General features: G+C 35.4%; 1 protein-coding gene across 7 annotated transcripts in view; it reads right to left on the bottom strand.

Moving 5' to 3' along the window:
* ASXL3 (ASXL transcriptional regulator 3) overlaps nucleotides 1–13,564 on the bottom strand; it is a 173,782-nt gene that overhangs the window by 122,223 nt on the left and 37,995 nt on the right. For 3 of the 7 annotated variants that reach the window (XM_009192582.3, XM_017951656.3, XM_009192583.4), the window contains exon 3: nucleotides 2,794–2,796. In XM_009192582.3, coding sequence (XP_009190846.1) covers nucleotides 2,794–2,796 — 3 coding nt within the window. Of the gene's footprint in view, nucleotides 1–2,285; nucleotides 2,289–2,535; nucleotides 2,745–2,793; nucleotides 2,797–13,564 lie in introns of all 7 variants that reach the window. The other 4 variants (XM_009192585.3, XM_009192584.4, XM_009192587.3 and 1 more) reach the window with 2 other exon arrangements.

Here is a 13,564-nt window from a genome sequence, read left to right as displayed (position 1 = left end):
TCGGGGTAGAAAAGAGAATTGGAGAGCCAAGGTAATAGTTCAAGAAAAAATTATCTTAAACCTGGGCCCCTATTTAATCAACTAACGAAATGGCAACTGATTAAACCATTGCTAAAATTATCGAGAACTACCTATGTTTATGTAACAAAAGGAGAAATATTCTTCTGTTTCCCTTCATTTTTCAATCTTCCTAAAAACACAACTTGGGATATCACAGCTTCTGGCCATTTGGCAAGCATCTTATTTAAGTAAGCACAACTCCAACCAACTCATTTAACTTGAATTAATGTTCTTGGTCTTTTATATTGCCACTTAAAGCTTTCAGGAAATAGTTCCTGGATACACCTGCCACCTAATTTCATGAAATCAATATTTCACTAAAGCTAAGTCAGGAAATCTTAAGGTGCTGAATTCAATTATAAATGTTACTTCAGGAGTTGACAGTAGATAAAATGTAGCATTGACACTGAAAATCATTACAGTTAAAGGGCTTTGTCTTTTGGGGGTGTAGGGGGATTGTTTTCTAAGATACCAGTAACAATCAGTAAAGACAACATGATGTTAGGATAACAGTAACAGCTTTAACCTTTCTAGTGTCAACATCGGTTTATAAGCACAGAAACAACATTCTCTCTGACTATACCTGAAATAAATCTATTGTAATGATGAGAGACAGCGATCATCAACATAAAATGAAAACTACTAGAATGAGTTCAAACTTCATCCAAAGATGAAAACAACTATTTACTGAAATCCAGACAAGTTACTCTTTAAGTAGAACACAATAATTCACCATATCTCTGTCATATGTACCATATTGTACTTAAAAGCAGTGGTAAGCCAAAGTTCCACATAGAAAAATTTTTGCAGACACATTAAAAACAAAAAAGCTTTTATACACAGCAAACACCTGATATTTGTCTTCAAATGCTATCTTTCCTCAGATAATTACTAACCACCTGATTGCCTTCCATGCACAGATCCTTAGAGTAAGTTTCTAGGATCTGACGTGGGGTATGTTTACTTCATTTTCAGCACAGACAGTGAAGAAATGTCAGAACAAAGACAGAAAATCCAAAATTCTAAACTTGTTCATTTGATAATCTTAAAATTGTTCCTTTTATCACTTGGCTTTTCAAACTAAGTGTGAGGAAAACTCTGGAAATTTTCAAAATAAACATTATCTTAATACATTCCTACGTCTCTCATTTCCTCCTTGGTTTGTTCATGTCTCCTAACCATCATTTTCTTCTTCTTTTCAAAATCTTTTCTCTAGGGACCTCACTTCAAGTCTAACGCTTGCCTGTGGCCCACAGTGACGGAAACACTGAGCTTTGGAATGGGCGAGACTCAGGCTCAGATAACAGATCTTTCCACTTATCACTGTGTGAAGTTAGGCAAGATACCTAGCTTCTCTCAGCACCAATTTCCTCATCTGTAAAATGAAGAAACAGCGCCCACTTCTCAATGTTACCATGAGGAATAAATGAGCTAAAAAAAATAGAAACTGCTTGGCTCAGTGCCTGACACTGATCAGTTACTACATAAATGTTAGTTTCCTGCCTTTTTGCCAAAATGACATTGAACAGACAGTTCTAATGATATTTACGGATACATACATCTGGGTTTTCTTTTCAGTTCTTTACCTGTATTCTACTCTTAGACCTAATAAACTTCTTCCATGTTCAACACTCAGCAAGCTTTTCATTACTCTAAAGGAAAATACTGAAATCATATTATATAAATAAATAACCAAGAAGAAGCACCACATTTCTAAGCAACATGTTCAAAATTGGAGAAACTCTAGTATATTTCTTGTAATAATTTAAAATGCATGAGCAGTTTAAGGCAAAGTAGAGGCAGTATTTATGCTGCAAATTCCTTAAAACTGCAACCCAATTTGATTCTTAGTAAAGCAGAATCAGAATAATGAAGTGCTTTCAGTGAAGATAAAACAGTCACTGGGAAAAATCAGCCTCAAGAATATTTATTAATGTCATCATGCTACTTCGTTTAGAAGGGTCCCAAGCAAAAGAGTGAACAAGGAGACTACAACTTCAGCAAGAAAGATCATGGAGATGCAGTCAATGTTCACAGGGAAAAAGGCTCTGGATATATACAAGAAAGGAAAATAAAACACTTCTATCTAGTATTACATAGGATTTTCACGTTTAGATAAATTTGTGGTTATAATATGGCCACAGTTTACACAAACTGTAATTCAGACAGAGAAATTAGAAAGCACACCAGAGTCTCTCGAATTTTCACTTTCCAACAATTCACACTTTCTCACTTTCCATTCTAGTCTGCACTGTCACACTGACAAAACAGAAATAACATATGTGAGCGACACCAATCTGGGAATCACTCTCATAACCTTCTACCCAGTCATTCAAATCGCACTGCCTGGCCTTCAGGTGTCCATTTGTCCTCTCATGCCCACTAAATGACAGGGGAATGAGTGACTCTTATGGGGTTCCATACGGGAAGACCCTCAATGTCCATTTTCACCCAACGTCACTAGCTGGTACCTACCCGGAAGGAATGAACGGAACCACTCCAATGCAATCCCAGCCACTCCTGCTAGTTCAAGCATTCGGTTCAGCATCACCTCATGACCAACACGAAAGCAGCTGAGGCTCTAATATAATCATCATGGAAAGTTGTCCCAAATCCTTCATTGGAGGAAGATCCTTCATACACACCAACGCTGTCTCCAAGCCATGCCGGGGTCTGAAACCAGACTGGAAAATATTATATATGTGTATATATAGTAAAACTCCCACAAACCACTTTCTATGACTCTTCTACTTTGTCATATTTATTTACAGCTGCTTAACCAATCCTATATATATTGCCTTCTCACGATGAAAATATGAACATTTAAGGAAAGATCCTTTCCATAGCAGAAGGTAAACTTAAAGCATATGAAGACCTGGTGCTGCCTGTTAAGGTAGTTGAGGTGATCCCAAATGGAAAATAGTTTGTCCTGAAGGGAAGAAAGAAAACACAATATTGGTTTCCAAGGCTAATCTAAACAGGGTGGACAGAAATCAGTATTCAAAAGAGAGTGAGAAAAAAAAAAAAAAAAAAAAGCCTTGACTCAGCAGATAGAATAGCAATGCCAGATTAACCCTTGAAGGTCTGTTTGATATTATCAAATGTGTCTTTACTCCTCCTGAATCCCACCACTTTCATAATCCTAACTACCATCACCCTGACAGCATTATCCAACTCCCTCCTGATCAAAGAGCGCTAGACTGATTGCACTTGCTTATGATGGAGCAGGGCCAGGAACCTTAGAAAGAACAACAACTTGAAATGGTAAGAATTTTTTTTTTTTTTAAATGATCAATGGAGCTCCAACAGCTATCATAAAAAGCAAAAAGAATCCAACCCAACTAAAAGAATTTCAGTTTTCCTTCTCCTTAATGAATAGGCTTTTAAGAAACAAAGTAATAGACGTTACATAGAGTATTTAAAGTTTAACCAGATAATTCACTGTTTTTCCCCCCCTTGGGTCCTTTATTATAAGATTGAGGACTATTTCCTTTTTGCTTGCCCCTTTCACCTAAACTAATATAATAGTGACTACTGAAACTTTTAGTCCTACTGCCAAATTTTACCAACTTCCTCTAGTTCCAGAATCATCTAAAACAAAATTAAGTGGGGTAAATCACTGCAGTATTATTTTCTATGTACTTATCCTAAATTATTTTTGAGTCAAACTGCTATCTATAAAAATGCTCATCACATATAATTGCATTTAAGGTTAATAGAATTCTGTCTTCTTATCTCCATTTAACTTGCTCTACTAGCCAGACTCATTCCATCCTTGTCAGTTATTTTCTATCTATATTAAAACAAAGAAAACTTGGAAATACCCATTTGGTATACTGCCTCCCCTACCTACTTGGTATATATTTTGGTTCCTATGTCAATTATTCTGCTGATGTCAAATACCTAGAAATCTTTTAGATAGATTTGGACCTGAGATAGCAAACATAATACTCATTATGTTTTTCTGGACATCTTTACTAACTTTACTGTATATCATAAAGAATAATAAGTCTCTCACTAAGGATAATGCAAAGAATTGACTCACCTAGGCATAAAACTCGGAAAACATTATTTTGCAAGAGAGAGTTCACTTGGTTGCTTAGTAATATGATGTAGTTTTCTTCCTAAAATTTTAAATTCTCATGTTTGACATACTGACTTCTTGTTGCATAACCTGAAGTTCCAACCACAGTCAAGTATAAGAATCTTCGCAAACCATTCGTTATACAAATATTGGCTGTCTAAGTAATATATGTTCAGTCAAATAAACATTTGCTGTGATGGCCACTATGATCTAGGAATCATACAGGATGTGCAAATGAGTAAGGTATACCACCAGCTATCTTGGAATTCATAGTTTAGTTGAGAGAGTTATTAAAAAAAAGTGATAGTGATACACTAGAAATTCCCCCAAGGAATACAAAAGAAGAAACCATATTTCTTTGGGGAGCACCAACAATCTGTATCTTAAGTGATAAATGAGTATTAAGGTGGCAGTGATCCTAATAACCAACAGAGGCTAAAGCATTAGTGTATGTATGTGCAATTTACAGGGATATCAGAAACCAGATTACTATTCATAATTAAAATATATTATATGCTGTATTTAGTTTAGTAGGCAGCAAGTTATTGCAGTATAATGGAAAAAATCCTAGCACACAATGAATGTTCAATAAATATTAAACTGAGGATCTCAGACAGAAGCACACAAATAATGACACAGATTTTCCAAAGAATTATTTCCTACATACATATGCACCTCCTAAGAGACAGCAAATTTGTTTTGTTCCCTAAAGTCTCTTCTCCAAATTTCCATCTTGTGTATATGAAGCTTCATAATCACATTTCAAACAAAATTTGGATGACGGTGCAGACACAGGACTTTAAGACACATCCCTTTTCCCCCAAAACACACCCATCAGATAATGGGCAGAGATACTGTCGGGATACTACTGTTAACACTTATGAGTACGGAGGGTGGGAAAGTAAAGGAAATTCTACATTGATATACATTCAGGAGACTGAAGTGACCTAAGCAGCTAAAGAAATACACCACTGCCCCCACCAAAATACAACAACAACAACAACAACAAACCTGAGAACTAATGTTAAATGAATTAGGATTTATTGTAAATGAACTGTCATTATACCAAACATGGCAAATTAGGAAATATCAATAGGTATAATTTGCTAAATAAAGTTTTAATGTTACAGTAAAAAAAAAAAATGCCCTCTGAGTTACAAATAAGATCCAAATAAAGCATCTCAGTTAATAAAGGATAATTTACTTACAGGTAGAGTGTACATCAGGAAAATCCCAATCCCTGATATTGGAGTCCCAACATTAGTTTTTTTTTTAATTTTATTTTTGAGACAAGGCCTCACTCTGTCACCTAGGCTAGAGTGCAGTGGCACAATCACAGCTCACTGCAGCCTCCATCTCCTGGGCTCAAGCCATCCTCTCACCTTAGTCTCCCGAGTAGCTAGAACCACAGGTATGCACATCACACGTGGTTGATTTCTTTTTATTTTGTACATAAGGGGTCTTGCTATATTTCCAAGGATAGTCTTAAACTCCTGGCCTCAAGCGATCCTCCTACCATGGCCTCCTAATGTGCTGAGACTACAGGCATGAGCCAGCACACCCGGCCCCAACATTAGTCATTAATGTATATTAAAAACAACTCAGGCTCTGCTTCATTAAGTAACAGTTTTATATTTTGTCATAGAATCTGAATAAAGAACACTAACTAGCCTCCCTCTTCTAACTACTGATGAAATTTTAGATAAAGAATTAATATTATATATTTTAATACGTCTTATGGAAACATGAAGCATTTGGTACCAGTAGGCCAAAATACTACTATAAAATACCTTAGAATATAAATTGGATTTCATTCTATCTTGATTAGCTTTCTCCAAATTTCTAACAATGGCAACAAACAGTGACATCTCATAAACTAAATATCTTACAATTGACAGAACATTTTTTCAAGTTTTTGCAAATTATTCTGTTTTTATAACAGCAGTTTGATGCAAGAATTATGATTTCCCCTGTTTTACTGGAAAGACAAGAAAAATAGTCTAGGTGACTTATCCAAGATAACACATTACGTTCAAAGCAGAAACAGAGCTAGAATTCAATTTTCCATTCATTCAATCTGAAAATATCACAAGTCTAGTATTAACAAGGACACCATGGGGAAGAGAAGGATCAATGAGACGTGAACTCTACCAATTAAGGAAACTGCAGTCCTATTACAAGAAAAATTGAGACAGTTTATTAGATACTGCAACAGAGGAACACACATATTATGTTAAAATGAAATTGCAAGGATAAAGTAATGAAGCTAAAGGAGTGAAAGAATTCTTCACAAGGAGGTGGATTTGAATTAGGCCTTGAAGGTGGGGGTGGAGAGCAAAAATTGATGAAGGCCATTATAGGCTCAGCATTGTCACAGAGACCTAAAAATATAAGGAGTGTCTGTGTAAACTATATAGGTAATTTTTTTCAAATGAAAAAGTGATAATATATCTTTAATAGAAATCAAGCCCACACATGGTATTTAATGAAAAAACAGATATGGCAGAGGCTGGTAGTTGTTCTCCAAGAAGGACCCTTCCCCACAGTTAAGCTCCTCCACTTTTTATCTTGGAACATGCCTCCTCAAATAAAGATTTATTCTCTAGCCTACCTTTCAGCTCAGTGCAAGTGTATGCCTGACCAATGGGACATGAGGAGAACTGTTTATTCAACTTTCAGAACATGTCTTTAAAGGGACTATGCATGCCCTTTCTTCCAGCTGCAAGCTATCTCAGACCACTGAGATAAGAACAAAATCCTAGAGACAGCAAAGCAACAAGATAGAAGGACCTAGCTTCCTTGATATCCTGGAGTAACAGCTATCTCATAACTCATAGGACTACCCACCTTCAGACTCCAACATGCAAAGTGAACTTCTATTTGATTATGTCACTTAAATTTTGGGACTCCATGATACCAGTGCAAACTTACACATCAGCTTATAGAATAGACTGTGCTATAAAGTGAATAGCTAATTTATTGGATCTCGATTCTCCAAACCTAAGAAAAACAATCTGAAAATATTTAAATTAACTGCAAAGGGTTTAATAAAATCAGCAGCATACACTTGTAACAGGCTATCAAATGCATGTTTTAATTTTAGTCTACATAGCAAGCCTAGACAATAGGAAGGTCAGGGATCAATATCACCATTTTACATGTGATGAGTAAGACAACACATAGTGAATTAATTACACAAAGTATTTGATACTATGAATTATATTGGATTTAGCCACTTTTAATCAGTAAAATAATCATTACATATATTATATACTGCATTTGATACACTAAAGATCCATTCATGAAGAAAATTTAAATGTTACTAATGCCAGAAAAAATAATCAGTAAATGAAAACTTGATTTTCACTGTCACTTCACATTACTTCACAATGTTTTCATTTACTGATTGGACTTTTCAGACCACTATGTTTTACTGTGATTATATTTAAATATTTAATTGCTATCCATTTTATTATTTACAGAGAACAGAAGAGAAATTCAATCCGAAAACATAAAATATAATGTAAGTAAAGAAACAGAGTAGGTTGTAAGTCCATGGGGAAAATCTGAAAAGAGAGTAGCTGTTGGACAAACCCTCTTAATCAAATTGTCTACAGACAAATCTACTGGCCCTTGCCTCACATATCCCATAGTTAAATGCATTCCAAACAAAAACTGAAAAATAATACTCAATTCAATGATTTCTTCCTGCGAGGTCTTCATTGGCTCACCATGCCTTACTGAACTCAATGGCTCTCTCCATCAACGCATGGCGGAAATATGAGGCAGTCACAGCCCTTTCCTTGTTCTTTTCAGTCTTCCTTTGGGTGAGGTCTTGGTGGCAACAGGAAGCCAATGAGACCAGAATCAAACATTTTAGATCACTATTTGAAGTATATAGTACAATCTCTCTTGCATCCCTAACTCCCGCCAACAGTTTTACAACTATTTACTATTAGGTAGGTGCAAAAGAAATTGTGGTTTTTGCCATTCCTTTCAATACCCAAACCCACTGAATAGTACCTGAGAACTATTTCAATAGTTCCATTTCAATAGTACCTAAGAACAGAACATTGATCCTTCTTTCTTTACACAGGGTTCAGCCTTCACTTACTTTTGAATATGCTTTTGTACATTCTTCTTAAATTTTGAAACAATAAGCCTCTTCTAAGTTTAAAGATGAGTCAGATATTCACTAGTCCTATCGTTGTGGACAACTCACTTACTTTTTCTAAGCCTTAGTTTATTGATTTGTGAAACAAAAGTCTAAAAGTATATGATCTAAAATGTCCTTACCAGAAACAAAATATAATTATCAGATAAACCTCATTCATGTCTTAGTTTGCATCCTAATGCGGTAGGGGCTGTTTTGAATGATCTGTTTTGAAAAGGAAGTTTGCTCTCAGATCAATTCTCACAAGCTAAATTGGGATAGTAATAAACAACAGTAAATGGTCCATGTAGAAACTAGTCCTGGCCTTCTTTTTGCCAAAGGACACAACTCCTTAGCTATTAAAAATTATGTATCCCCCTATCCTCTTATCACAAAGGTACACTTTTAATAAAGACGAGAAATTGCTGGGGAAACTAGGTGGTTGGAAGTTGGGTATGCGGAAGACCGGATTTAAAACTTTAAGTAACTATCTGCTCCAAGTTACTCAAAATGCTTCAGAGACTATTTCATAATCCCCCATCACCTTCTTATAAGGAGAGAAGACTTTACCACTCTACCTGCTATAAAAAGTAATTTATAAAACTTTGGGAATTAAGTTATAATTGGATGACTTATTTTTGGTAATACAATAAAAAAAGAACAGAATTGAAAAATAATAAATAATTCTCATCTTAGCAATCAAGTTAAAATTTCGAAAAGTTAAATAAAAACAGAGTAAGCCATAAAAACTTTGGCAATTCCTACTAGTACTCCCTGTATTCTTGTTTAGTACTTTCCTTCTTGTAGTAGGGGAGAGTGGGAGGGGAGGCTTCAAAGTGAGCCTTGCTAATCTTAACATTTAAGAAATTAAGATCTGAGCTATTCTTTAAACCACCTCACTGACAACAACCTGTTCCAACAAATCTTAATTAATGCCAATTTTCTATTTCTGGCAAGCATCAGGTCATCTTCAATGAACACAAATTAAGCTATAAACTGAATAATCATTGTGTGAATTGTTGTATTTCATGCAGATATGCTAGAGAATAACTACATTATGAATTTAAGACAGCCACAGTGGCCTGCAACATGCTCTGCTTGGCAATTATGCGTATGTCTTTTGTAAAAATAAAAAGAAAAGGGTGATGTTTTCAGACTTCCCAGTGGGAGTGTAACAAATGGGTGATAGGAGAGTGGTTGAGCAAGTGGTCATGATAAATATTCTGCTTATTCTCTGCTTAAGAACATTTCCTAAAGGATGCAGTCATGCTGCTTCGGAAACTATACTGGGGTATTCATTCATTCAGGCCTCCTTTTCTTTGCCTAGACACGTATCAGAAAAGGAAAAATGATGTTAATAACTTAGCCTCCCTCTACCTCCACCCAAACATTGGATTATCTACATTTTGTTAGCAATTATGATTTGACTAGTAACAGTTAGCAAGAAACAAGAATTTCAATCTATAAGTCCAAGATCAACAATAAAACCTTGAGAGTCTCATGAAGTCTTTAGTTCTCCCATTACCCACAGTATGTTTCCCGCTCTCAAGGCACCGTCTTCTAAAAACAAACACTACAAAGTTACATTTAAAATATGTCATGCTGCTGTCCATAAGCCTAAATCTTTACCCAAAATGATCCTCCTCATGTTAGACAAGCAAAAACAGTGTGAGGTTTTGCATCCTCCAAATGTAAGTGGGTTGTGGAAATGTTTTTTTTTTTTTTTTTTTTTTTCCATTCTTCAAAACTATTTACAACTAGCCTATAAACTGAAAGAGTTTCAACATACCTGTCTTTGACAAGCCAGACTTTCATTTTGGTGAGTAATCATATAGGACAGCAACAATCAGGCAGAAAAACTGCCAACAGCAATGGGAGAGTGTTCACTCAATAGAATCTTATAATCAATACTTTTTTAAATCACAGTTTCATTAGACTTAGGCTACAAATGTTTAAGAAGGTTAAGAGCGATTGGTTTTAAGTCAGACATCAAATCCCAGGTTTATCATTTTCTAGCTCGACGAACTTTTTCAAATTACTCACCCTCATCTGCCTCTGATTCTTCACCGGTAAAATGGGGAATATAGTATCTACCCATCTCAAATCTTTTGTTTCAAGGTAATTTATGTGAAGTCCTTGGCATTAAGCTTAATGTAAAGGATCAATAGATGTTAGGTATTATTTTTATTATTGTGTCCCTATTTATTAATTTGCTTGACATACTACATAAAGCACAGCATTTCAGCACTATGCCAAGAAAATTAATGGTACAAAGGAATGAGTTCCTTACCTTTAAGAGCTTATATTTGTGTTGGAAAGACAACACTTTTTAACATGTTGGAATATCATATACATGAATAATTCAAGAGAGAATTTAGAAATTCTCAACTTTAAAATAAAAAAATAACATTAAGTATGAGGCTTAAGACATCTTCACAGAGAAGAGGCTGAAAGACCTCATTAAATAACACAGAAAATGGTCTGAAATACTCAAAGGCAGAAATGGTATTTTATTCATCTATTAACCCCCACAACTTCTACAGTCTCAAGAACACAGCATGTGCTGAATAAATGTTAACGGAATGAACACATGCCTTAAAACTTCCAAAAAGTAATCAGGATCTTACACAGTAAACACTGAGTAGGCACTTAGTAGGTATTTAATTAACTTAACGGTAATAGCTACATCTCCACAACTTTATCTTAATTTCTCTGAGGTCCTCTAATTTCTGTGATGTTCCTCTAATTTGACAACTAACCACCCCGCATATATATACCTAAGTACTAAGAACAGGCCCAGGAGATGCATACTAGCAGACTAGAGAGAGTCCAGAGATCATATAGACATCTCGCACTGCACCAGCACAGTCCATAACTTATTAAAAAAAGAAACTCAATAGAATAACGACCTGAACTCCAGTCAACAATTACCAATTTCATTTTTGCTTGGGTGTGTGAGAAGGCATAGGATAAATAGTCTTTTCATCGTCCTAAAAGAACTAGGATTTATTTTTAGGAATTAAGTGCTATTGCTTTTAGAAAACCTGGCTCAACAAAAATAAAATTTTTATTCCTTCTGAAAACAAATCAACTATAAAAAGAAGTCCCCATGTGAGCATAACAACTGTTTTGCATTTGAATTATGTTGTCAAGTTCAAAACAATGAAGCAAAACTAAAATCATTTTGGCGAGTGGCAATTAAGGGCACAAGCAATAAAATAAGAGATGAAGAGCACCACTTAGAAAAAATAATTAAATAAAATCATCCCAGTTAAATGCCTATTCCTCTTCAAAGATTTTCACCTGCATAGGATACTTGAAAGACTCACACACAATGTAATTTTACATCCATTTTGGGTCCTATTTCTGCACTGAAATATTTATAGAGTGTTCAGTGTTTCTGGAGTAAATTATACCTAGATCTTGATAAAGCTGAAATCACTGAAATTACCTTTTTTTGCTCAATTATATGGAAGAATGGAGAAAGAAAGTTTGACAGCATAAAAAGATATATTAAGAAATGGCCATTTCGTAGCTATAATTGCATAGCTTAGTGGTTATTGATGCCCTGAGGCATCGATATATATGCAGTCACCACAGCTATTTTTACCAAAGGCTTCAAATAAAATGCAAGTAAGTTTATGTTACGTGAATACACACATTATATTTGTTTTGTTTTATTTTGTTTTGTTCGAGACGGAGTCTCGCTCTGTCGTCCAGGCTGGCATGCAGTGGCATGATCTCGGCTCACTGCAACCCCTACCTCCCAGGTTCAAGAAATTCTCCTGCCTCAGCCTCCCAATTAGCTGGGATTACAGGTGCAGGTCACCACTTCAGGCTGATTTTTGTATTTTTAGTAGAGATGGATTTCACCATGTTGGCCAGGCTGGTCTTGGTCGCCTGACCTTAGGCAATACGCCCACCCTGGCCTCCCAAAGTACAGGGATACAGGCGTGAGCCACTGCACCCAGCCAATATTTGAATATAAAACTTCTTAATTTTATTGGTTTATATGTTAGGAATAACATATGAAAACACATATGAGTAGGCAAAAATGGAAGCATGGTACTGTGTTAAGCATATTGTTATAAATAACTTCCAAAATGAAATACGAAAAAATTCTACAAATATTATGTTATACTATGAATTCTAAAAATCTTCCAAATTCTGAATCACGGTTATGGACTGAATGTCTTTGTACTTTCAAAATTCATACATTGAAACTATAACCCTCAGTGTATCTGCATTTGAAGATGGGCCCTAGAGCGAAGTGATTAAGGATAAATGAGGTCCTAAGGATGGAGCCCTGATCCAATAGGATTGGTGTCCTTATAAGAAGAAACAGTAGACAGCTTGCTGTGTCTCTGTGCAGACATATGGAAGAAAGGCCAATGTGATGACACGCAACAAGGCAGCCACTATAAGCCAGGAAGAAAGTCCTTACCAGAAACGGACACTGCCAGCCTTAATCTGGGCTTTCTGCCTTCCAGAACTGTGAGAAAATAAATTTCTGTTATTTAAGCCATCCACTCTATGGTATTTTGTTATGGCAGCTTAAGCTGACTAAGACAATCACAATTAAGTCTGGGAGGACTTAATAGTGATTAAGAGTCATCTTCCAAACTCACTGCATTACTGAGGCATTCTGTATAAAAAGTATTTCCTTCCCATTCAGCAATCCAATCTTACATCAACAATGGGATAACTACCAGAAATGTGAGTGCCTGTGCATGCACATGTGCGCGCGCACACACACACACACACACACTTATTTGAATTCTTGTGGGGCTCGACTTCTACTTTTCAAATCACGAAAAAAGTAACAGGAGACATTTCACAATGAACCACAAATACTCAACTATGGCTGCAATATCAGATGTTTGATTATAAAGGCTTTACAGTTACCCAAGCCCAAGTCGATTACAATTGTGCTGAAAACTTGAAACCTGATCTTGCTGGGTCGCATTTCACATAATGATTTTCTACTCAGAAAATGCTGCCACAGTAATATATAATCTTATCATTCTCCTCAAGAATTACTTTATTTTGTCCCTACATTTAAAAAGTTTAAGTTAAAAGAAGCCTAACTTATTAGATACTACAGAGTTATTTTAAACAATTAGTGATATTCATGTGCAAACTATGACTTCTTATTTAATCAAGTTACACCATTTAACTCAAAACTAATTAAATATGTACAGAAAATATACAATGCCCCAAAACATTTTAAGTGACGTATTTTGGGTAAAACCAAATGTATACAAAAT

Source organism: Papio anubis, chromosome 19, assembly GCF_008728515.1.
Source record: "Papio anubis isolate 15944 chromosome 19, Panubis1.0, whole genome shotgun sequence".
In the NCBI taxonomy this organism is placed as follows: domain Eukaryota; kingdom Metazoa; phylum Chordata; class Mammalia; order Primates; family Cercopithecidae; genus Papio; species Papio anubis.
Note: the sequence above shows the minus strand (reverse complement) of the source record. Positions and strands in the feature narration are given on the sequence as shown.